The sequence below is a fragment of the Malurus melanocephalus genome, unplaced genomic scaffold (assembly GCF_030028575.1).
Source record: "Malurus melanocephalus ecotype Western Australia unplaced genomic scaffold, MMel_1.1 scaffold_467, whole genome shotgun sequence".
NCBI lineage: Eukaryota > Metazoa > Chordata > Aves > Passeriformes > Maluridae > Malurus > Malurus melanocephalus.
The window spans coordinates 258,099-285,078 of NW_026623699.1; the positions used below are offsets into that span (position 1 = coordinate 258,099).

The following is a 26,980-nucleotide window of genomic DNA, read 5'->3' on the forward strand; positions in this document are numbered from 1 at the left end:
CGAGTTGACGTGGTGGTGTTGAGACACACCTTGSACTCGACGATCCGAGAGGTCTTTTCCAACCCAACTGATCCCGTGATTGTGAACTCGACGGACAGCGGCAGAAACTGCCCAGCCGGGCCCGCCCTCACGCCCCCAAGGGCCGCCGCCATTTGTGGCCGTTTTGCCGCCAAAACGCGTCGCCGCGCGGGCGGGGGAGGACCCCGTCACGTGGCCGCGCGGGGGCGCGCCCCGGCGCGCGTGGCGTCGCGTCACGTGAGCGCGGAGGCCCCGCCCCCTCCCAGCCCCGGTCCTTTGCGCCGCGGGGGGACGGCGGGCGGTGCGCGCGCGCGCGCGCCGCGCGCTCCCGCGCGTCTCCATCTCCTCCGCACGTGACCCCCCGTCCCTGGAACGTGGCATTGTGTAATCACGTGACCCGGGAGCGGAGCGGGGGGAGCCGAGGGAGGCAGGGAGGGAGGAAAGGGGGGCGGGGGGGCTGCGTACGCGACGGAGCGGGGTGCGAAGATGGCGGACGAAGAGGCCGAGCGGGAGAGCGGCGGCCCGGGCGGCGACCTCCTGGAGCTGAGGCGCCTGCGGGAGCGGCTGCTGGAGTTGGAGACCGGGCTGCGGGAGAGCCGCGAGCCGGCCGTGCAGGCGGCCACCGAGTACTGCAAGCAGCTCTGTCAGGTCAGGCCGCCTCTTCCCTTTTCCCTTCCCTTCCTCCCGTGCCCTGCCCCCGCCCGCTCCTTCCCCTCCCCCGCGGGGTGTGTATGAGCTCGGCCGGGCCGGAGCGCGGGGGCCGGGCGGCACCAGCGCCGCCCCCGCCGCGGGGAACCCGCAGCCGTCGGCCCGGTGCGGCGGGCGGCCCGGGAGAAGGGGAGCGGGGACTCGGTGCTCGGGACCGGGCCGGGCGATCGACGCCGCCGCCGCTGCCGCTCGTTGTGGGCTGAGGTGGAGCGGCCCCCGCGCCCGCTGTCGTTCCGACCCGGCCCGTAATCCCCATCCCCCGCCTCGCCTCCCCCCGCCCCGGTTCTCGCGGTCTCCAGGCCCCTTTGTTGTGCTCTGCGGCTCGGCTTATCGAAGGGCCCTTTGTTCCTGGCGGTGACGGACCGGGGCCCCCCCCTCGTCCCTCCGACACCCCTCCTCCCTTGGGGGCGAAGGGAGGGAGGCGGCGGTCCGGCAGGTGGGGGCTCCGCTGCTCCGCCGAGGGGCCGGGCAGAAGCTGGATAGTCCGTCCCGGGTCCCTCGGTGCGGGGCTCCTGCTCTATGCCCCTTTCYTCCCACCGCTCCCTTCCCTATCTCRTACCCTGGAGGGATAGCGGAGTTTCTGCCATCCTGGGAAGGAGRAGGTGGTAGTGTGGTGGTGGACTATACTAAGTGGCTAGTGGTGGTAGCAGGTTTGTAGGTCTGCGGTGCTGCTCCCCGTTTTCTCGCCCTGTCAAGGGAGCGCAGTCCCACCTCGGGAGAGGGCTTCCGAGCCGGCTCTGTTTGAAGCACCATTGTGTGCAATTATTCTGCCGTCGGGAAAAGGCCTGCTTCTCGGAGGTTAGSTTGGTCCTGAGGCGCGGTTTGTTTGCAGGTGTTTGTTCTGTGCTAGTGACCCTGCTGAGTATCCCTTCCTTAAAAAACTTTGTGGTGCTAGCTCCACAGACTGCTAAAAAAGCAGACTGCTCCATTTTAGTCATATCTATGTCTATACTGGCCCTGATTTCTCTTAGGTATCCTTTCTTGGATAGCATTAGGTGCATCCCAATGAATAAAACAAGTTCTCAAATATTTTAGGCCACAAAAACCACTACTTGGTAGCTTTACTGTGTTTAATAGTCTGTTTGATAAGAGTGATAGTGTTTGTTTACACATTACTGTTACCCAATCATGGATGGTCAGGTAAATTGTTAAAAGGTGGAATGAGAATGAATTCTCATAGTTTGAAATGTGTTTTATTTATGATTTTTTTATCTGGTTTCTTGAAGAGTTCATTCTTGGTAGCCATTGTAGCATGCTAATTTGGCGTCTGTCACTTCTGGATTATACTGGGCTCTACTTKCTACTAACCAGGAAGATTCACCATCAAATACTTTAAGCATATAATTATTTTCTTTCATGTATACGCAATTCGTAAATCAGGCTGTTTTCCTCTGATCAAAATTTATTACATTGTGCTTGGTTAGAATGTCCAATGTAGATGCACAAAAGCTTTGGTTTATACGCAGAAAGATTGGTTTATGTTGGTTCAGATGTGTTCTCAGTGTGTTTTATGTTTGTGCCTACTTTCTTAACTTCATCTACTGAGAGGTGGAAATCTGCCTTTCCTGGCTCCGTATCATTTTGTGAATGAGCTGTTCATTGAACTAAAGTAGTGTTGGGTAGGTGGGAATGAAGAYACCATCCTTGACATGTACAGAGTAGATTACTGATGTCTAAAGCAGATCTGTCACTGAAATTATGGTTACGTGTTCTTAGCGAGTGGCTTCAAGAGTTGATTGATTTAAAGTTTAACAAGGATTTTTCTTGTTACKTTAATGACTGTAACAAAAGTCTGTTGTAAAGCCCAAATTTGCTAATTTTCTTAACCTTGTAAAAGTCTCATTGAACAAATCAGTTGTATACAAACTGACTTAGATGGAAATCACGCTATCCTTGGATGAGTTACTGTTCCTTCCACACCAAGGTTTGTAGTACAGCCGTATCTGTTTTTRCAGGCTGAAGGCTGATGTGTGTAACACTGAGGGTTCAGACGTGCCATTCAATGTTGAAAGTTCCTGCTTTTCARTTTTTAAACTGAGGTCTAAAACAGGTGCCTAATGTATTAAAAAGTGCTGTTGTTGGGCAACTATTTTTGTACTGGTTCAGCAGRCATTTCTAAAAATCTGTTTGCCTGTGCTTGTGGTGCCAGAATACTTATCCAGTCTCTTCTGCAGTTTYAATCCTTTGTTTGGGCTAACACAAAATAGTATTCATAATTCAGGTAGTGGGCTTAGCTACTTAGTTTGTACTGCATGACAYAGGTTGTAAAAAAATGATGTAATGTAAAAGCCATCTAGAAGTCTTTTAAGKAACAGTTTAAAGGCATCTGCCATGATTTCTAGAATAAAGTTTTTGAAAATACATGCATGAAAGAATGTTTTGGTCAAATATACGAAACTCAGACTTACATCTAAATTGAATATATGTCACTTATTTGTATCTTAGGTCTAGAAGCTCAGTACTGAAGAAATGCTGTAGTATTTTTCTCAGTATGATTTCACCTGCATTTTTTTTTCATGCTTAGTTTATAGGTGATCTGCACAGATCTTGGCAGGTCTGGTGCCCTTGTTTTGTTTTGCCAAGTAATCACACTGGAGCCCAGCAACCACCTAGCTTGTCATAAATTAACTTTTTTTTTTTATTTTTAATGAAGTGGGTAACAGTGTTTGAGAAATAAGCATATATTCAAACTGGTGGAAGCTAAAGAATGTGCAGTAGAGCATGGAAAGATCCTTAGGTTCAAAGGCAAAGGATTTAAGTGTTCTGTGCTTATTAAGTGAAGTGGGAGTGGTACAGCCAAATCCTTTATCTGGTTTTGAAAAATCTCTMTTTGAAATATTTTATTGTTTATAACCCAACAGTGTAGAAGAACTGTTAAAAACACAGAAAAACAAGACCCCTTGTACTTTCAGAAAATGTTATAGATCTGTTTTCTTCTCTTGTAAGAAAAAAGTTTACTTTGATGTATTTTATATGCAGCATTTCATTAGCTATAAATATTTTTGTGTGTTACTGCTGATTGCTCTGTAAAATGATGCAATTATTCTTAAATTTTAAGGGGATTATAGAATGGACCTTAATCCTGTACCAGATTTGTGTGATTGTAGCKGTGTTCTCCATTGTCAGTATGAAATAGAGAGCATTATTTTTATTGTTATCAAGTGGAATTCACACGAGTAYGGATATATGTAAAATGATTTTTTAATTGCAATTTGTGCTCTTCTGTTGCAATTTGGTAATTAGCAAATCCTTGACAAACGGTTATGTTGTCACAAACTATATGTGTGCAGACTGTGGCAGACAAAACAAGTATCTTCAGCTGTAGTGACTAAAAATTGGAAGTGTAAATTTTGCAAGAATTCAGAATGGTCCAGAGAAGATTGCTGTTCTTGTSACTGTGTGGTGGCTGATTAGATTATTTTCAGACTTGACTCTTAAATGTGACCAGTTGTTTATATTCAGTTGRAATTGTTTGGGGTTTTTTGCTTGAGAGCTGCATGAATGTGCTGCTGGTGGGTGTATCAGGGCTCCTCACTATGGGATGTGTTCTCTTCCAATCCTCATTACCCAGTGTACCCTTTTTTTTTTTTCTCTGTACCAGATTGCAGGCTGGTAACAAATTTTCTTTTGTCACTAGCTAGATGTGAAATCTTTATGGCACTTCTACCTCTTCTGACTGTTTTTTTTGTAGTTGACGTGTTTTATCTTTGAGTCTTCCCTCCTTTGTTATTTTGACACTTCATCTCTTTCCTGAATCTGCTTCTAAAGGCTGTTTTTTTTTCTCTCCTGCTGTACTTTGTGGTACAAATTCTCCAAAACTGTAAGGTTTGGTTAGATTTGCTCTGCTAATATATAAATTGTCAACATCAGGTGGTGTTTATTATAAGCATAAGAAACTTTTCCTCAATGATTTTGCTGCACWTTTGGTTCTTTTCTTGATTATCTTGTCATGTCTGCCTGTTATGAGAAAGATCCCATGTTAAAGTGTCTTAAAAGTGTGCTTAGCTGTTAGTAGGCATATTAATATCCTTCTAGTGTAGGTAGTTTACCCAGTAGTAACATAGAATCTTCCCAATGCTAGCAGAAAAAATGTAATGCTGATGYRAAATTGGGSAGGGSGGAGAATGAAAATTTTTGGGCATTRTAAAAGAAACGCCAAAACTTCTAAAGAAACCTTTTTTTTTAACTCCTCTGGCTACATTGTTCCTATTATTTCAAACTGGTTTTTTGCTGTGCATTGAGATTCTAATGAAGTATTAGGACCTTAAGGTCCTACCCTATTTTTTTGGGGTGTGCTGTCATGCTGGAGTAGATCTTGGTATTATTGGGGAATATATAATYTAGGATGTCCCTCCTAAAAACAGACCTTCATATCTCTGCATAAAGCTGTTCTTTATTATTGCATACTTGTAATCACTGTATATAGTACAAGTTTTTGCTGATTTTTTGTTTCTRTTGGAGATTAGTTTTATGTTCTCTCTTACAAATTGTCCTGTTAATTGTACTGTAATTGGCATTCAGTTTTTATACCTTACAGACTTTCTGGTGCWGTCACCATCTTCAACTGTCATTTAGGCAACCTCAGTTGTAGTCTCTGTATTTTCAAGTTCCTCTTCAGACCCAAGATGACAGAAATAATCTTCAGTTCTATCCATAAAATTTGAAATAAAGCCTTTATTAAACCTTTTTCATGCATGTTCTGGATTTATCCAAACCTAGAGTCTCTCTTAATCCAATGGCAAGGAAGTGTTTCTGTAGGTTGCTTTATTTTTTTCCTGCAGGGGTTAAGAGTATGATCCCTTGCCAAGAGTAATTCTGTGTATAAAGACCTCAACTGCCTTTGAAGGATGTTTTTTGCTATTTCATCAAACACCTGCAGTTGTGATGTGACCATAAGATTAGTGTTCACTGATGGTGAGACACACCACCAGCAGAATGTCAGGTGCACTTTTAATAGAAGGCATTTCCTCTTTTTTTAATACGGCACCTAGTTTCTTACTCCAGACAACTTTCATCAAACTCTTCACYGAGTGTATAGGTAGATGTTCCCTTTAGATTTTGTTTGACTAAACAGCTGACAGTGATGTTTATGTAATACAGGCACAAACTGGTGGAATGTAATTATTRGTAAAATGGATATTTTTGAGCTTTCTGTTCAATTATTCCCTGTCTAACCAACTGTGTCTCTTCTTTTGAGTATGCATGAATTCTATAGCTTCTTTAAGTAAAGAGTGTTTTCTGTTGAGTTCACTGAGCAATTTTTRCACTGAGGTAACACTTCAAAGTTTCTCCTACGATGTTTCTGTCTTTGCACATTTGCTTCTATCATTCTGTGTTGCTTTTGGTCTCACAGTTCCTTTTTTTTTTCTAAACACATTACCATGAGTCCAAGATTCCCATCATAACTTCTAATGCTTCGAATTTTAATTTCATACCTGTGACCTCCAGATGTTCTGCTACTTAGGGAAAGATGTACAGCTGCTAGAAATCGCAAGGAATCTGCTAAAATATAGTACACCACACAGATTCCCAAGTGCATGAAGAGAAACACCTGTCACCACTGTGTCATGTCATGCAGACTTTCAGCTGCCTCAGGCATTTTTGTGCTACTTCGTCACTGTAAGACCTGCCATGTCAAACAGTCACGTTATCTCTTTGACTGGGGTGGGGGATAGAAGCCAAACTGCCTGGGTTATTTTTTGGGTTTTTTTAAGCTAAACTACGTGGAGTCAGGGAAATTGTTGTGCTTTCAAATGAAGCAGTATGTGTAYGTATCTGGATAAAATCTGTATGAAAAATATTTAGAAGAAAACACCCTCACTGTTTAGGGTAAATMTAACCAATGAGCATAAATRTTCTAATCCTTGTCTCAATAATGGYATCAAGCCTCAGCATCATACCAGATTGGAGGTGGTCTCCATTAGAACTTCTGAGATCTGTACTGTAAGGTTTTTTTAATAAATTTCCTGTATTGAAGTAAGCCAGGTAGACTGTGATTCCAAAGCAGCACTGATTATTGGTAGGCTATGGCTACATGCTGTTTTAGTCTGTTCTCAGAAATACCCATTAAAAAGATTTAAAAAAAAAAATCCCTCCATAACGCATTCTCATTGTTATCTTTGCCTTCAATAATTTCTTCCCCCCACCCTTGCAGTATAACTTCAAATCTTGTTACAGCTTAGGACAATTGTGATTTATTCTATCCTATGTAGGTATGAAAAGTAGCATATTATCTTTCTGTTGAAAGTACCTCTTAGCTTTTCAATGCTATTTTCAGTTCTTTTCAACTTTTTACTTGTAAGAACAGTTTTTCAAGTTCTTGATCTTAAATTTTTCTTACTTTTACCTTTTCTTTTTTGCTTTGTTGCTGTATCCTTGGAGTGGATGGGATTTTTGAAGTCCTTATCTGCAGGGAAGGTAGCAATCTAGTAAGAATTTGGTAAGAAYGTGACAGTCTACCTAAGACTTATGATTTATATATTAAAACATACTATTTCTTACTCTGAGTCCAAATATTCAAGAGAAGAGTAATAGTTCTTTGAAGTGTAACAAATTAAGGTAGTTAAGAAAATGACAAAATGTAGATGGAGGGATMATAATTAATAAAACTTAAGCATGTTTACAAAAGCTCACCTTTCCATTGAAGTTCAGCGAATAGGTACTTAGTTTCAGTTACCCTGATGCACATGTTTTTCTGAGTTGAAGTTACTTGATGCTTTTACTGAAGTTTAAAAAGCCCCTTCTATCAACAAACCATCATTTCCCTAAGAAACATTTCTAGTGAAAAGTTTATACTTGCATGTTATGATGTGGATACAATTCCGCATAATATCATCGGTTCTTGTTGTTCATTCAAAGACTAAGAGCATTCTGCTTTGCATATCCTTCATCTATTTAAAAAAACCTCTGAAGAGCTCCCTGTAGATTTCAGTTTACTTGTAGTAGTTGGCTGTAAGTAGTAGCTGCACATCTCTACTGGCATAACTAAATGGATAGGTACTTTCTGTACTGACACATACATTCCTGCCTTTACCTTTTCCCACAAATCTCATCTTTATTCCCCACGTTTGAGCAATGTGTATCAATAACATCTGGGTTGATTTCTGAAACTGCAATTATTGAAGATTCGCTGTTTAAAAAACATGAAGTATTGATTGTAGAAAGCATTGTGCAGGGCTGTAAAAGGAGTGTGTATATATGTTAATATTAACGTTCAGTAAGGCATCTCATTCTATCAATATATTTGCAGTGTATGTCTCACTTTCATGGTAAGGACATGAGATATCTATTTAAATGTTCAGTTCATTTTCTGTATATTTTAGGTTTTTTGTAATTATTATTTTGGTAGAGAATGAATGCTTCATAAACCACATGYCTTGAGGGAAGGCAGCAAAAAAAAGTGCTCTCTTGGGGGATCTTTSCTTCCATTGTGAGTAAGAATCAGGGAGTTTCATCTGGCCTTTTCCATTTACTCTGCCATTTAAACATTATAATTTTCTTGTACTCTGGGCTTATTGCAGACATACTGTATGTTGTAGATTGTTTCTACATGAAGCTTCCTTTAGTTAATAATCAAGCTAGAACAGTTATGAGACATCAGCATATTGTTTCTTTTGTGTGGTACATTACCTAAAGTGTCATATAAGGCAAAGAAAATATTTCAAATTCACATATATGAGCCTATTTTCAAGAAGTAGTGCTCTAAGCATTGATTTATAGCTATGAAAAATTTTTCRTTAGTGTTTTTAAACGCCTCCATGCATATCCTTGAGCAGTTATAATACAGTTCTTATAGTTCAGTAGTCTTCATGAGGGAAACTAGCATGACATTCTGAGGCCACCAGTTTCTTTATAATGATGTATGACAATTTGCAAATTTTAAATCACGAGCAAATAGTATGGCTTAAAACTACCTTTTGAAATAGCATTTCCCATTTTAATAGGTCTATGCTTTTGCATAGGTTAAGAACTTAATGTCTTGTGTTTTAGGGAGTAGGCAAGTCGTTTTTTGAAAATATTAATTTTTTTTCTGTTTATCTTTTCAAATATGCATTGAAGACAACTCCATGGTGTTATTTCTCAGATCTTTGATCTCTAAGGATGAACTGCACTACTTTCATTTGTGAAGAGTTAATCTAATAACACCTAGTACTTGGCAGAACAAAGACTTTCAGAAGGAAGGTATATGTAACATCAAAAAGGCAGGGGAGTGTTACAAAATTATTCTCTGAAAATAGACCTGATCCAGTAGGAAATTTGGAATAAACTTGCAAAAATGCRTGCCTGTTTTTGGTAGGAGTAGTTTGATCAAATGTCTTTTCCATCTTCTSTTCTGTAACTGTTGTACAGTCTTCTGATATACAGCATTTCTAGCTTTATGATTTCCTGTAAGAAGGTAAAGTAAATTAATCTTTCATCAGAGAAACAGGAAAATCCTGTCATAACTATTGTTGTTCTCACTTGATGTTACTCATTCTGAGCTACTCATACAGTTCTTCGTTTTTATAGTAACTCACGTAACGAGGACAGCTACCAAAACTTCATCCGTCTTCAAACACCAACTCCTAGTGTTCATTCTCTCCTAACTGCTGGCCAGGTGCATTTGTTTTTTTGAGAACCTTAAATCCTTGAAGTAAAATTCTTTAGGATAAAGGCTAGTCTTTATTTTGTAACTTTGTCTTTTGGGGTGAATAGAGCAGTTTTCATTTGAGCTGGTAGTGAGTATGGTGTAGCATTCTCAGTGTCCTCTCTTTAAAAAAAACCCAGAATTTGCAAGGATTCATCTTCTGTTTTTCAGAATGATGGAGAAAATGGGTTCTGTTGGATAGACAGATACTTTTTGGTATTTGTGTATCTAGTAGACCAAATATTGTTTTGATAAATTGGTAAAGTACATTTAGTGATCAGGTATTAAATYAAATCATGAATGAGRAATTCCTCAGTCTTGTCATTCAYAGAATCRTAGAATGTTAASTGGTTGCAATGGAACTTTAAGATCATSTAGTCCCAGTTGCCCCTGCCATAGACAGGGATACTTCCTGCTRGATCAGGTTGCTCAAGACCTAATCCAACCTGGCTTTGAACACTTCCAGGTTTGAGGCATCCACAGCTTCYCTGGGCAGCCTGTTCCAGTGYCTTAYCAYRCTCACAGTTTAGAATTCTTCCAAATACTTAATCTAAACCTCTCTTTCAATTGTTTCCAGTACCCCTTGTGCTATCATGACAGTTCCTGATGAAGAGTCTCTCTCTGGCTTCCCCTTCAGTTACTGAAAGGTTGCTATGAAGWGTCCACACAACTTCCTCTAGGCTGAACAGCCCCAGCTTTCTCAGCCTTCCTAGGGAAGGTGTTCCARTCCTCTTGTCAACTTCGTGGCCCTGCTCTGAACTTGCCCTAACAAGTCCATGTCCTTACTATGTTTGGAACGCAGAACTGGATGCAGTAGTGTAGATGGTGTCCCACAAGAGCCAGGTAAAGGGGAAGAATCATCTCCTCCAGCCTCCKGGCCATGCTCCTTTTGATGCAGCCCAGGATTCTTKTTGGCTTTCTGAGCTGTGTATGCACACTGCTGGCTCATGTAGAGTTTTTCTTCAACATCATGCCCAAGTCTTTCTCTGCAGGGCTGCTCCCAATTACTTCTCTGCCCAACCTGTAGGTATGGCTGGCATTGCCTTGACCCGGGTGTAGAACCTTGTACTTCTCTTTGTTAAACTTTATGAGGTTTGCATAGCCCACATATCCAGCCTGTCAGAATTCCTCTGCGTGGCATCACTTCCCTCCAGTGTGTTGACAGCACTGCACAGCTYGGTGTCATCAGCAAATGTGCTGGGGATGTGCTTGGTCCCACTCTCCATTGTCACCAGCAAAGATGTTGAATCACCCAAGTACCGACCCCTGAGGGTCACCATTGAGCCRTCAACCACAATTACTTGCATCCATTTTTTTGTCCACAAAGTGGTCCATCCATCAAGTCCATGCCTCTCCAGTTTGGAGACAAGCATATCATGCAGAGAACAGTGTCAAACACTGGATAAGTCTAGGTTGCTCTGACCTTATCAACCAATGCTGTAGCTCTATCAAGATTGCTTGTCTCTGGAGCTTGTGATAATACAGTTTYATAACAGAATGAACGCAAGGATGGGTACAAGAAGAGATTAAATGTTTGGATTGTGTTTGTTATGATTCTGAACTTCATTTTTTCTTTAATCCTTRAAGGGCTGCTCTTATGAAGGGAATTGCATGGATAAGAAGTAACTTCTGTTTATGAATCTGTAATAGTGAAGATGATAAAACTTTATTATCTGCATTCTATAGACTTGGAACTTGCATGATGTTTTAATTGAAACTTGTGTAGTTGCTTTTGGATACCCAGACAGAGTTGGTTGCCATGTCAGTGTGATGGTAGGAACTCAAGAGTCCTGCTCAGGTTTGCCATTATATTCAGGAAAAAATATGGCCTTGGCTCCTTTCCTTTCCCACACATGGACACAGTGGCTTTGACAGTACTTTGACTTTGGGTAAAGGACCCTGGTGGTTATTAGACACAGTGTGGTCGATGTTGCCTTCTTTTACTAGAAATACAGATCAGATGGAGGGCATCCTTTGGGATGCCAATTTGATTGTGCTGAGTAGACAAGTTTAAAATGGCAGTTGAGTAACCTTTATACTATATAGAAGATTGTCAATTAAGTTCTCATCAGAATTAAAAGGGTTTGAAGTAGTGGTGAGAGAAGGTGCATTCATCTGATATAGACAGCTAGTACAAGAATGTAAAGCAGTTGAACTATATTGTAATGACTCGTTTGGCTTGATGAGAGAGCAGGTTCAAGTCACCTATGCTGCAGGAAATGTACATATTTCCAGATTAGACACAGTTATTTCTGGCTGTCTTCCTATTTTTAATCTGCCCATATGCCAGTCTGATAATTAAAAGAATAGGTAAATTAGATTTCCTGGCAGTGGATGAAAGTTTACTGTAATGAACATCCYGCCACATTCATGAAATGCTTGTTTAATAGCCAACTGCTGAATGCTGTTTTTAACTAAACAGACTCAAATATGAATGTTGGGATGACAACATTGAATTGAGACCTGATTGAAAATCTGAATAGAGAGAAATGAAGCCTAGAACTACATCAAATTCACTTCTTATGTTAGTATGCAAGAGAGAAATTAGATACTAATGACCAGATCAGAAAGAGCCTGTTAAATGCAAAAYGTTGAAAGATTAAAGGCAAGCTGAAATAATGGTAAATTCTATTACTGTATGTGACAAAGCATGAGGCTTAATGAAGTTATTTACTGGTATTTTAAATAACTTATTTGTTCTGAAATCGTTTGTAGATGTAACTAGAGGCTTTCCATTAATTTTCTAGGCTTTTCTAGATATTTTTCCAAAACTAGCTGGGTTTTGAATTCTAAGCAATTAATGCCTAAAAAATAATGGGACGAATAGCGCCAAGGTAATTTCGCTTTTGTTTTACCTCTTTCAGTTTAATAATTAGCAAACTGAGCTCATTCAGTATGTTCAGCATGCCCAGATGAAAAATATGCAAATTGCTTGTGCCTTTTAATTTATATTTAGGGAGAGAAACATCTCTCTATCAATTAAGAGAAGATTCAGTGTTTGGTAATTAAATTTCAGTTGTCTCCCTTTTCACTAGGGTTTTTTTTTTGGGTGAGTTTTTTTTGTTTGGTTTTTTTAAGTTTTCTGGGTAATGGTAGATGGCACTATGAGAGCTGTAGCAGAGCCCCACAAGCTATTCTTTTRTTTCTGCTTCTGTATCTGCTGAAGTTCTTTTTTTCAAACCTTCCTCCAACACAGACTTTGCCTAAAAAATATAAAAGTATTTTCCAACAACGTAGTTATATCTCTTGCTTTTGTATCTGTAAGCTGGGGCCAGTGGTACTTGKCTCCTACTCCAAGTTACATGTATTAGAGAACAAACCTGGTTTTTGTTGTTGTTACTTTATCTGACTAGTGAAATAGAAATACTTTGATTAGAGGCATGGTTAACTTTTGAAGTTTGTGTGCCAAAGAATTGGGGTGCTAATGATCTTAAAAATTTAAGTGTAACAATAGTTTRAAAAATCCTCCAAAAGTTGATAAAGAAACTTGCCCTTAAGGTGGTTTCATGGATTCTTCCCACAATTAGTCTTAACTCTGCCAGACATGTGCAACTGTGAGAGTTATATACAGCAAGTAGTTGTAAAAAGTCATCAAGGTCATTAATGCCTTAGGTGGTGTTAATATTTGTAGGGAGAGGATGGGGGAGTTAAAATACTYAATACACTTTTGCATTTTCTAAACCTTTGAAATCTGTTTGGTAATTTCATATTAATGGTAACAAAAGCTGCAATGAGTTTTATTTAAAAAAAAAATCTCCATAGTAGAAGTAAGTAGATGTGGTGTTTGAGGAGAATCTTTTTAGGCAAGAGTTAAAAAAGTAGCTAATGGTAATTCTTGCTAACTTCTCTCTTTGTTGAACTATCATATTTTCTAATTTTTGTGGAATGATATTCAACTTATTTAGCATAATAAACTATATGTAGTTATCCTCTAAGCTACTGAATATTTGTATGAATGCATAGTGGTTGAATGACTGAGAAAATAAATCATTCATGGCAGGTTATGTCGATTATGTTTACTGGATTTCAAAAGTATTCTAATTCTAACAAATCAAAATTAGTCAGCAAGTAGAATCAGTTCTTTAACAATTACCTTTTCTCTCTGTGTGTTCTGAACTTAACTGCTGTCTCTAAAAAGTCTCCAGAGAGGATAGCATTCCTTAAGTATGAACAGAGGCATGAGTTATTGMACGTCTTGATTCTTTGCTGTTTCTGTGCGGCTCCTTTGTCTGGTGGAGCTTGCACATAAAACCTTGATGCGTGTGGTTAATTTTTCCAGTTTTGCCACAAAAAACAGAAGTTACAGATCAGTTATATATATGTGTGTGTGTATATATATATGTGATAAGTTAACGCTTTGTGTTCTGGTTTGATAGGCAACATTTTAGATTTACTTGGTGGTTCTGATAGTTCCCACAGAATAAAAAAAAATTAAGAGGATGGTGAGAGGAGAATGYTAATTAAAAAAAAGCTTGTAGATGGATAGAGCTTTGCAACACTTAAACTGTTCAGGAAACTAGTACCTGAACGTATTTGAACTCATGCCTTTTCTGTTTAGATAACAGCAAAAAGCATCAGTTCTTATTAAGTGATGGTTATCATTTAATGCCAYAARGTGCATACCTGTTTATCAAGGTGCWGAAGGTACCAGTAATAAAAATCCTTGCTACCTTGTAAGTGGCATTTCAAACACATGGGTGAGGAGAACATAGGTGGACTTTTTTTTTCCCCCTTGAAGAATAAACATTGTAATACAGACAAGAGTATGAAAACATAGCTGAGCATACAGTCTAACAAAACTTACTTTAGTATTCTGAAATTCTCTCTTCAGCAGATKAATGAGAGTCAATGGTTGAAAGAACAGTTTTAGCAGATATATGTGAACACAAAGAGTGTGTTCCTGTATGTTAATACTCTYGGTCAGACACAGGGTTTGCTTTGAAAGTGATCTGATCATCACTGCTACCACACTTCTTTTTACATTGTGGAGCAGCTTTGTACCACGGAAATTTTAATGTCTTTTGGATGAAACTAAAYCAGAAGCTGTGCTCCAGAAGCAGTTGCAGGCAGTCTGCTTCAGCTGTTAACGGGTATCCAGTTAATGGAACCAGGTGAATGCCAGTCTGAAATACAACCACCTGTGATGGGTTCATTGGAGGTTCTTGKGTTTTCAGAACCCCCTTTTCTGTTGTATGATCTGCACCTTGTGCATTGCACTGGAATGCTGCAGTCATTGTGAGCTTTTTGTGGAGCAGAACCTAATTTGCAAACTCAAATTCTGGGTTTGCACTTAATTTCTGAATGAGTCTGTCTTGACTTGCTGATTCAGCGCTCGCTAATCTTGACATGACTTTCCCTTCTTTTCAGCTGCAGGACAGAGAAACCAGTGATGTTAGGGTGGCTTTGCAAAGTGTGAAAGCAGCTGGAGTTTTCTGTTTGAAGGGAAAGGAAAAAAAACAGAGAAGATTGGAACTACAGCTTATCAGTGGAGGAGTTGTAATGGGGAAAAAAATTGGATAGCTCTGCACCATGCCTGCAGAAGTTGAGAATGAAAACAATTGCTTGAATACAGTCTTGTAGTAAGTGATGGAATTAAGAGTCTGGCTTTAGTTCTCTCTTCTGGGCACAATCAATATCTCCATTAGAATTAAAGCATCATCATTTGATTCTTCAGCCAAAGGCATCTTGGCTTTCTAAAGCTATACTTTGATTAACAACTTCATTGTGAAACTATTTAGAAGATGCTGAATTCAAATAAAAATAGCATATCAACAACTTAAAATCTTGATGGGTTTTAAAACTGAAAGTGGAGTACAAATTGAGATTGATATTCTTTGATTATAACCGTAATTTAAATAGTATTTGTCCTGTAAAAGATACAATTGCATTAGATTATGTCATCCATGGTTTTGTTAATGCAGTCCGATACTGTTACATGCTGCAGTTTTGCTGCTTGATGCTGGATTGTGTTGTATTATAGTAACAAATATGTAAGAGCTAATATTCTCACAGCCCTTGTATAGCTACAAAATCGAGGTAACAGTGCTAAGCCTTAGTAAACAAATACTGAATCAGCTAAGTAGTGCCAGTTTAAGTTTGCATAATTAAACTGCTTTGGAAATTATTTGAAGTGCAGTGCTGTGTTGTTTTGGTATAAAATGACCTCTCTGTGTCCACTTCTAAATAATAAAAACTGATTTTGTTGATTTTATTAAGGCAAATCTGTGATGGCAGCAGTATTTCTGATGGGTGCTGTTCTGTCTGATGCTTGTGGACAGGTTTGCAATATCTGTGCTTTTCTGTGTAAGTTTTGTTCTAGCCTATAAATCTGTAAAATTGCCTACAAGGTATCCCAACTGAAAAAAACAAAATGGATACAGGTCATTTGCATTTGAATTTTTCTGTTGGAGACAAAGGTGAAAGGAAAATAAAGATGGATTATGATCATGGTGATATGGAGAATGTTGTGATCAGAAGGTTGTCATACAGCAAAAGGAATAGATACTCATAATTTATTCCCTCCTTTTCTCCTGTACTTTTTTAAATGAGCAAGAGATGGGGTTTATACTATATAAACATTTAGTTACTTGTAAATACTTTAAAAGTCTGTTATAGTATACTATCTGTTATAGTATTTGTTTCTAATGAATTAAATGGTAATGTCTCMTGGGCAACTTGAGGTAGACTTGGTTTAAATGATACATAGAAGAAGTAACGTTTTTTTGGCATGCAGAACTAGTTCAAGAACTGTTCAAGTTTTTGCTTGACTATTCTATTTGTTTGACATTTTAGTTGATAGTTTGTCCTTGTACAAAGTGAATATGAATACTGGTTGCATCCCAGTGATTCCTTAGCTGCTTCTAGTTTCCACAAGTTACAGTGGGAAGCTTCCATGGGAGCCTTAACCTCACAGTTCTTAAAAAGAAAGTTGCAGCAGTTGGCTTTTTATGTGATGAAGGTCTTGTTCTCCATCTTCTGGTAAAACACTGAACAACAAGGACAGAAAGCAAGGAGAGAAATCACAAAAGTAAAAGGAGTTTTCATCTCTAGAACCTGTAGATCATCAAAGCTGAGAATAATTGTAGTTCAACAACTGTAAAGTTTTTTTTTGGTGTCCCTTTAGGATGTAACTTTGCTGTGGTACTTTACAAAGGCATCGTCTGGTACTAATGCATTGGTATGAAAACTTCTTGATTCCAGATATGTCTAAATTTGGATTTCAAATATATTTTTAGTATCTCAAATAATTAAAAAGAACATGTTATGAAGCTATTTTGAAGCAGTCTGTTCACTTTCCTTACAGGAGAGAGGCAATACAGAGAACATTTCTGTTCTGTTCACTTCACTTAAGTGTGTGTTCTGTTCTGTTCACTTAAGTTCTGATGGTCTGGAAGTGCCTTTTGAACCAACTCSTTTTAAGATGCTGTGAGGAAATGACTGCTCAGTGCATGGTTTTGTGCTCCTTGGTCATGCCTGCTGTCATCCTAGTTATCTTCTAATTGAGTTCTTTTACACTGGGTTGTTGGGGCAGGGATGATTTTACTATTGCAAACTGCTGTCATCCTAGTTATCTTCTAATTGAGTTCTTTTACACTAGGTTGTTGGGGCAGGGATGATTTTACTATTGCAAACCAGGACTTATGCTCCACATGGAAGGGAGAGATTTGTTCACTTGCTTACAGGTTTATTTCTATTTTACCAGTTCAGTTCTGTGACTTTATCTTTGATTCAKTAATGATATTGGCACGGGGCTGGAATGGCACAAAAAACTCAAGGCCAGAAGCCCAGCTTAGTTTGTAAACTRTCATTTGACCTTAAAAGTAGACTGTTACCAGTTTTCCAGGAATTTCAACAATGCTGTCTTCATCACAGGCTCTGTTCTTTAATGGTTGTAGTAGTCAGTGAAATTATGCTTTAGGCTCAGAGTTCTACTCTGAAAAATGCAGCTTTCAAAAATTAATTTACTTTGAAGGAATGTTTAGCCCTAGCCCAAGAATCAGCATAATAGGTGCGTTTCCAGAAAAAAAACCCAAACCAACCAACCAACCCTTTTTACTCCACTATTGTTAAGTAAGAAGATAGCATCAACATCATGACTATACCTAGCTGCTTGATCAAGAATCCACATCAAGTCATCCCATTCCTTGTGTTTCATGTCAGAATTCCGGGCCTTTTGTCAGGAACTAAGCTGTCTTGCAATTTCTAGCACATGCTGTCTCTCCAGTACCCATGCTCTGTTGCCATTCAAGGGCTTGTCACCTCTGCATGCAATTTGAGAAATTTCTTCCTGGCTATCCTAAAAAGACTAGAGAGCATTTCATTCTGTTGTCTTTGTTCCTGGAAAGCAGTGTCTTAATGCCCATTCAGTGCTTTTTGACTCCTTTTATAAATGTGTTTTATTTCTCACTATTTTGTTCTGTTCTTGATCTGAAGAATTTATTCATTCGCTATAAATTTGTTTAGAACAGCTTTATTTCTACATTGCAGTTAGAAAATAATTCACTAATTTTTTTTAAAAAAACTTTTTCTTCATATCTCACGTAGGTATTTCAGCAGTGAATTTATCAATRTTAAAAAGCACTAGTGTATTCATTTTTTAAAGAAACACATTCATCTTGGGTATCTCAAAGCAACTGCATAAATATATATATTTATGAAATGCTTTTAGAAGTTTCTGTAACTGACATCCTAGCTGCCAGAATTCTAGTGAGACCTCAAAATACTTGGTTTCTCTAAATCAGGATGYGTGCACACCCTTACTGCCATCTGGGAACTCTGCAGTTGCCTTGCATGCTTCTGCAATGGAGTGCTGCACATCTGAGATTCCTCAATATTTCCCCTAAGATACCGTTACTGGATGCAAGAGTTGTCAGTGAGCTTATCTACTGGTGAGATGTAACTGGTGGAGACTTCTCAAGTTCGAGCAGAGCTGTGTCTGTGTGTGTGTTCCAGTACTGATGAGCAGTCCTCTTGGAACCATGGACACGGCAAGAACTTCACTGAATATTTCATGGTACTCTTTAACTCCCTTGGGAAAGGAAAGTTTAACTTGCAGTTTCAAATCTTGTTCTATTTTCTTTGGAGTGATAGTTCAACATAAGCAGTTAATTGTACCTCATGACTACCATACCTAAAAGGTCAACGATGTGAAGCACATGGATGGGAAATACTTTTTCAGGGAGAAGGAGATAGGTTGCAGTTTTGGAAGTGAAAACTGACTCAAGATGACAGATCCTTGGAGTTAGTGTTGGGGGGGGTGTCTTTAATCTTACTAATTGGGTTATTTTGGTAACTGAATAGTAGACAGTTCCTYTCTTTGAGAAGGAGTACAGCAGATAGAAATTATCTGGGCCTACTAGTCAGACTTCTAAATCCATGTCTTCATGTAGTGATTATTTGCAAGGTGTGGAGATCAGTGCTGAAGGTGCCAAAATGAGGTCGAGAATCATGAAGGGGAAAACATTTTTTACTAGAGATAGAGTAAATCTCACTTGTCTAAGCTTCAGTAAAATTACTTTTAAAGTGTCAAAAGCAGAAAAGAGGCAGTTCAGGAACGAGTAATTGCTTAGGATACTGGATATTGGGATACATTTCCATTTTAACTTCAGTTTAAGTTTTAGTAAGAGTCTTGTAGCTTACCTTCAGGGCTAGAGTTCAGTTTTGTAATACAAAGAGAGGATTGTGGTGGTAATAGAAAACCAGGAGACATCTGTTCTATTTTCTTCACAGGTCAGCATGGCTGCATTGTCAGTGTTCTTCACATTCAGCAGCAGTCAGCATAGGAAGACTTTCAACAGACATGATCAGTGTATTCATATCCTTACTGCTGCAGTGTTTGGCTTTGCCTGCTTCTCATTGCATGTTTTAATAACTTGGACATTGACAAGCAGGAGTGAGTTTATTATTTCACATTACATTCCTAAAATACAGCTGTGTATATTTGAAAGGTAGCTTGGACTTTTCTCCTGTGTGGATGTGCTTGAGGAAAGTCACTGAAACAAAGGTCTTGATACTTGCTGGAGTGGTTGGAGAGGTGGAGCTTACCTATGTGACCACTGTCTGTCACTTTCCCAGCCTCTTAGCCCTTTGGGTGTAGCAGGGCATGAAAATGACAGTCCCAGGCATTTCCCTACATAAATTTAAGTAAGCTTAGCCTTATTCAGGTATGTTCAGGGTAAAAATCTGCTCTTCAGAGGGGAAAAAACATATAGCTGTGGACCATATACGTGTGACTCCCATTGACAGTGAATAATGCTGCCTTTTAATATAAAACATGTTTTAGCACTGCTTTGGTAATGTAGGGCTAGTTTTAGCAAAGAAGATTGTTCACTAAAGCATCCTCTGGTGGGTGGGTTGCTACAGCAACATTCTTGTAAGGGTTCTGATAAAGATTGAAAATTATCTAAATGTTACCTGTGGCTATATATTTTCTACAGTTTAAATCACAGATGTAATACTTATGTATTTTTATTATACAGATSAAGATGATTTCACTTTTGGAAGATTCTTGACGGTGTGAGCTGCTGCTGAAATAAAATGCCCRTTTCAGTCTCACAGAAAAACAAAACTTTTGCTGCTGTGTGCTGAATACAGTACTTGGCTTGATTAACAAGCATGTCCTGACTAGGGAGATAAATAACTTAATGAGGCCCAGGACTGGGGGTAAAATTCTTTCTTTTTATGGTTGCAAGCAGAGCACAACAGTGATTCATTAGGCAAAGCAGAATGAATTTGATTTTCTTTGTATAATGGCAGTGCTGTATAGTCTGGAGACATCCAGACAAGGAAATCTGTCATACTAACGAATATTTTTGAAGGGTGTGGTGGGTGTAAATGCTTAATATAGTTCATGTAATGGCTTGGAAGTGGCTGATCTATATATATGAGATAAAAATAACACTATTTAATGCTGAAATTAGTGCCAGTATGTTATAGTGCAAACTTCTCTTCTTGCTTTATACAGTGTGATTGCCACTTTTAAAAGATGGTASTAACAGGTCACCAACACACAAAATACTTTTTGTTGGATGGTGTGTTCTGGGAATTTACCAATCTGTTGCTTATATCTATTTTGCCTAACTGCTACTAAACTTCATATCTTAAAAATAAGCTTTTGTTTGCTTCAGTTTATTCTTAATAATCTGAATTTGGATTGTAATGGTCTTCACTGGACTGTCACAGTTTTTGCAAGTGCTTTTATAATTCTTCTCTCATCCTGTTTTCTGGGATTAGTGACCACATGGTTTTTATGCAGAGTTCCTATTTATCTGGGAGAATTCCAGCTAGGTTCTRTTATAATGGGCCAGCAGTCTTCAGTATCTCCCCATGTGTAGATTGAATGGTGATTCTGCCTAGCTGAAGGTTCTTTAGTGTGCTGACTACCTGCCATGAAATGTGAGATCACCTGATCTTGTTTTTGGGGGTCACTGTGATCATTTGTCTTATGAATTAGTCTCTCTCTACTGAGGCTGTTGGGTTCTTTTTAGGTTTTCGGTGTTGCCATCTTTGCAGTGGCAGGTGAGAATATTCTTGGTACTCTTCAGTCACACTTCTCAGATGACCAGTTGTTTAGTTAAATCTCCCTATCCATTTCTTCTTCCCTCTTTTCAACACTTTGGAGACACTTCCAGGATATGTWGCCCTGGCTTGGTGTTAAGTTTGAAATGTTCTTCACATGCTAAAGCCTGCATTCATCTTGTTTGCTGTGGTCTTTTGAAGAGATGAGTGAAGGTGGGCCATGTTCAAAATGAGGTTTACATCAAGTATCTTGGTGTTTGAAGTATTAAACAGGATTCATGACTTCACAGATCAGCTTCCTAAATATCAGCTTACCTTACTGACAGAAGCTGTTTGGCCAGATTAAGCTATTTGGCTTCCAGACCAGTTGTAGCAAGTTTGAACAATCTGTATAAAAGCTGGGTGAAACTGAGGGGTAGTTTATGCTCTTACTGCCTTGGTCTAATATGTTAGCTAGCACTTGGGAGGATGGTTACTGTTGTGGTTTGGTTTGGGTTTTTTTAAAATATATCTTTAGTCTAAAAAGAAAAGTATGTTTTTTCAAATTAATCAGAAAGGAAAGTAATTCATAATGACCATGTTARTTTTAACTGTTTATCTCCAATTATGAAGTCTACTGTCTCAGCTAGGTAGTGTTCCAAACTAAAGCAAAGAATTTTTCCARCATGTCTATGAATCAATATGAACAGTAAACTGTGCTGAATTTCAGATGACCATGTTTGTGTCTCTTTTATTCAGTCTCACCAGCAACTTGTTTTCACATTTTTCCTCTACAGGGAGAATTGCTTTTTAAGCAAGTGTGAAATTGGTTRAGCTGTAATACTTGTTTAACAAAAAGCAGTTGTGTGGTGTTTTCTCCAGTACAAAAACACAAGTCATTCAAAAGCGCTTAGAAGAAGAATAAGTTTATTCCATGAGGAAAAAGGATTATAGGACCATGCTTTTTATTTTAAATTTTCTGCAGTATACTGTGAAAGGTGCAGTATTGATTGCTCTAGTGAATTCTTAACAAGAAACAGCACCCATTTAAAGAAAGAGGATTTCTTCTGCTGGTTTGTGGCATTAATGTAAACTGAAGCTTATKCTATTCACTCTTCTAATGTGAACACTTGTATCAGCTGGACAAGGGGAAGAAGTTACTGTTGATTCTATCCAAAACATTAATTCAAGACCTCAAAAGGGAAGAATATAAAGTGTAATTTCCTGGGCTGTTTTTTGTTCAGCTTTACAGTTTTGCCACTAGCATCCTTAAACATGCCACATGTGACAAGTCAGTAATGGAAATCATAGTTCTTCTGGTTATGTGAGTATTAGGACAAATGGAGGCTTTTCACTGGAGCTTCTTTCAAGATTCTTTAAAGGCAACTGCTTTGTTCTGATCTGATTATTCTAGTGCATTGAGCAAAATTGCGAAGTGGTACTTGAAATAGTGTTTGCTAATATTGTTAGCTTATTTATTCAGTCATCCTCCGTTGSTTCTTTCACGTTTCAGATATGTTCTGCTCTTCCTTGATTTGTCTGCCATGGTCTGTGGTGCTCTTCTGCTGCTCTTAAGAAAGCATCAAATTGAATGTGACAGTAAAACAGACAATAACAGTCAGATTCAAGGTTCCAGTAGGAAGCACTAGATGCTCAGAAGCATCTTCTGCTGCAGGAGAGAGAYAGAGGATGTTAAAACCAAAACTCCTTTAAAACCAAACTAGGCTTTAATGCAGTAGTTTGCCAAAACCTGCATGTTTTCTACCTGTTAGGTCCTTGAATGACATACCTTTGGGTCTGTGTTTTGGGTGAGCAGTACATAACCTGGTGATGATATCATAACTGCAAATGACCACATGAAACAGATTTCTGATTCAGTTAAGTATTGCTGACATTTTTATTGCTARATATAAGAATTTTAAGTATGTTCTTAGTACTTCCACTGTTTAAGTCAGTACAGACTGCTAACTTAGGGCAATGCTGAATTTAACTTAAGCTAAGCTTAGCAGAGTTGAAGACACGAATAAACCTAGTTTCGTTTTGTCTTACTGCTTTTAATATGAGTGGCTTTCTGGAATAGTTCAGATTTGGTTTTCTTACTTTCTAAAACACGAAGTTGTGTCAAGTCYTGTTTTATCATTTGAGTTGCACTGTATCGCAGACATAGCAAATCTTTTAGATTGTTGTACTTACATGTTAAAAATTAAACAAAAGTTTGACATTTAATGTTAAATGAGTCGAGAACCRTTTGTCCTGTGTCTTACTCAGGTATGTGGGGGACTCTGTAGCAAAAGAGCTTTGTTGCTCAGAGGGCTCTGATTTTCCTTACTGAAACAAACGTAAGAATTGAGCCAGTGTTGTCAAAATTTGTTTAATTACAGCTGACCTTACTAAAAAGAGGGACTGTGTCTTTTGCTAAATGTCCTTGACAGTAGGAACTCTATAACATGCTTTCACATTGACAAACTTGATTTCCATCTGTGATGAAGTAGGTGGTTCTGCAGATGAGGGGATAGCAGCAGGTGTTTTTCTGCCAGACAGCAGCAGGTCCTAGTATTTAATCTCCCATAGTATTCTTATAAACAAATACATGAAGTAGTCCAGTGGCTGAAGTGTGGGTCCCAAAGACTTAGTCGTATAAAGTCCAGATGGCAGCTAGCTACTTGTGACATCCTATCAAAGCTGTGCCAGACCAAGCATTCTCTTAACTTCTTTATTAGTGACTGAATGAGGGGACAGWGCACATCTTCAGCACTTTTGCAGATGATAGTGATTTGGTGGGAGCAAGCAGGAGAAGGGGAGGTCAGAGAGAGTGCTGGGAGGGAGCTCAGCATCCAGGGGAATGCACTGACATGTAGTTCAGCTAAGGTGAGCACAAAGCTGGGAGGTGGGAGGGAGTTGCCCCATGGACCAGTAGAGGCGGGCCGGTTCTGGGGCACAAACCCAACTGTGCTCCTGAGCATTCTCCATGGTGCCCTGGCAGATCATCTGCTACACCCTCAGCTGTTCTAGCACCAGTTTGAGAGGGTTTAATCCCTCTATTGAGAACCTGTGGGACTGCTTCCAGATATTGATGGAGGAAAATCCTAACTAATGGGATTCTAAACACTCAGAAGCAGGTTGCCCAAAAAGGCTGTAGAGTCTCTGTTCTTCATCATACTCCCAGCTCCATCAACATATTCCTCCAAACAATGTATTGTAATGGTCCTCCTTTCAGCAGGGTGTCAGACAATSAAAATTGCTCTCTCTTACTCTCTGCTTTTTGCGTGTAATGCCCCTCCAGAAGCAAACAGCAAGRTTGATCATCTTAATATGACAGACTCCATGCAGCATGCCGTAGTGTATGAATTAGTTTGCAATCTTTCAAGCTACCCTAGGCTTGATAGCAGAGATCCAAGGGAAATGTGGTTTGGATGTTGACTGGAAAACCTTACTATCTACTCTGCCTAAATGTGTGTCTGAGTCCCCTGGCCTTGACTCAAATGAATAGAAGTCTTTTGTACTTTGGTGGTGTTTGTTTTGTCACTCTCACGAGTTTTATTTTGAAATCACTGTTTGTAGGTATTCATGTGGCAAGTAGGAAAACCATTTTTTGACTAATGAGTTTTTGGTGTATCAGTGCTATCTTTAAAATGCATAGAATATATTCCTTTCAGAGCCATGTAAAAAGCACTGTCCTGAAGATGCTTGTGTCTTCAAGGTGGCAAGGCAGAGGAAATGTAAAACTGTTCTGAAAGTAGAGAAGTTAAAATAAAGACTAATACTTTCAAGTTTACTTGCTTTACAAACTGAACTGCAGAGGTGAACGTCTGCACGTGAATTTTCAGTCCCTTAACTATAATATGCTCTTCAGGCTTCTGTATTTGGAAAATATTAAAGTAAAATGAATCATTCGATGTTACCACGGGGGGAAGTGTCAGTCATAACATTTTTATATGATCAGAGAATGATTGTGTGTGGAGTCTAAGTGTCAGTTGTTAATGAAACAGTAAATTTTAAGGGAAAAAAAGCATGCTTTGAGAATATATAATTCATATTAAGGAGATCTACTAGGGAGGAAAATAAAATTTTAAACTTATATTTGTTCCTGATTTTTGGGTTGTTTTTTTCCTTTTCCTGAATAGACATTACTGGAATATGCAGAAAAGTGGAAAACATCAGAAGATCCTCTGCCTCTGTTGGAGGTGTACACGGTGGCTATCCGAAGTTATGTTAAAGCACGACCTTACCTTACCTCTGAGTGTGAAAATGTAGCCTTTGTGCTTGAACGTTTAGCCCTGTGAGTATGTTTTTTTGGTTGCTAAAACCAGTCTGTACGGTGTTAACTTTTCATTGCCTGAATGTTTTCCAATCCAGTTCTTATGCACCTACCTTCCTCATGGTGAATGTTGTGTGTAAGGGAGGAGACTATCTAGTTGAGGCAAAAAATTGTGGCAAGAAGGATTCCTGACCTAGGACAAGCCAATGTTCCTAGCTTGAAACACTTTGCTGCTGTTGATCTGCATGCAGTGTGAAAGTTCATCAGTTTGCACAGGCTTTTACAGGGTTGAAGTCAAGGATAAATATTCTTTTTATGGTGTCTTTTAGAGAGTTTTTGAAGCTCTTTGCAGTTTCTGCAAGAGTGTTCATGACCTCTTTTTCTTTATGTATTCAAGGAAGCAAACTGTTTCATGGCTGGTGTTTCAATCAAATAACTATTTTGATATTAGAATAAAGAATTGTTGATTGCACAATTTAAAAGTCAAAATTTGCTTCAAATAATACTTCTTTTTCACTTCCAGAAGCTGTATTGAACTTCTACTGTGTCTGCCTCTGGACTTACCTGAAAATAAATGGGAAGAATTTCAGGCTTTTRTACAGGTAAGTTTGATTCAGGAAATGAAGACTTAATGGCTTTTCAGAATGGTTTGGTAACCTAAGGATATTGAATATGTAGCATGTCTGAAGGAGCAAGGCCTTCATCTGGAAGTCCTATGTGCTCTATGCAGCAGCTGTGGAGAAAGAAATAATTACAGATTATTGAAAGAAAATTCATGTTTTAAAATATAGTTAACTAGTAACACTCTTAGAAATTGAATGTTATCATGTAAGTAATTCTTCACTATATATGGTTGTATATGTGAAACTTAAGTATGAAAGGCTAGTTGATACTGCAGGTTTGTTAGATCTCGCACAGGACACTGGGTGGTTAAAGTTACAGCTCTGCTTTAAAGGAGGGTGTTGTAACAAGTTCTGCTCCTCAGTATTTATCAGAAATATGTAGTGGGAGGTCCTGTCTACAGTTTAAAAGAAAAGAAAGGAGCAGGAGGAGAATAGAATAATAATGAAAAAAACCCAGATAAAGTTATCTCAGGATTCTCAGCCTAAATAGCATAGGCTATTGAAAGGCTGATTATTTTCGAGCAAATTTTGACTAGTAATGGCCTTATATGAATCAATTCTGAAGAGATGTGTTTGATGCTGAGGGGTTCTGTAGCCTTGAGGGCATGTGGAAAAGTAAAAGAAAAAATATAAGCCATTTCTTGGTTGTATTTTTTTAAAAGAACCGTCTAAGTTTTTTGCAGGTATTTAGTTTGCTCCCATGTATACATCTGCTCGTAGAATGGATTCTAGTATATAAATACAGTGGAAGGTATTTTAGTTGATTTTAAGACTCCAGCGTGTTTCATCCTATTTACATGGAACCGTGCAGTGAGGYCTTAACAGCTAAAATTTTCGACATTATAAAAATATTTTTTTCAGCGTCTCCAGTATATAGAAATTGAGCTGCTGAAGAGTTTGAGAAGATAAAGTTTAGGCACTTGATACCAGACCAATATGTGAATCAGAGAAATTGCTCAYCCATTTTTAAAAGAGAGACCTATTTCAAAATTTAGTTTCAGAAATTTCAGAAGTAGACCTCCTAATAAATCTCGAGGTGAGTTTGAGGCACTCAGTTGCTTTGGTTTCTCAGCCTAACTCTTAGGCAACAGTGGCAGAAGTAAAACCTGTGTAGGTTAAGATTGTTTTGATATATATTTAACTCTCTGTCTGSTAAGCTGTTATTTTGGCAACATAAGGTATAAAGGAGTATGAAAGACACATTATTCATGTCTTTTTTAAGCAATACTTTGTTTTGTAAAWTATGTTATT

At 38.8% G+C, this 26,980-nt stretch overlaps 1 protein-coding gene across 1 annotated transcript in view; it reads left to right on the forward strand.

The window, feature by feature from the left end:
- Positions 1-460: 460 nt before the first annotated feature.
- Positions 461-26,980, forward strand: part of ZNF292 (zinc finger protein 292) — a 50,564-nt gene continuing 24,044 nt past the window's right edge. The window contains exons 1-3 of the mRNA XM_057380713.1: positions 461-666; positions 24,973-25,127; positions 25,630-25,708. Of these exons, the coding sequence (XP_057236696.1) occupies positions 505-666; positions 24,973-25,127; positions 25,630-25,708 (396 nt within the window). The 5' untranslated portion in view covers positions 461-504. The remainder of the gene's footprint in view (positions 667-24,972; positions 25,128-25,629; positions 25,709-26,980) is intronic.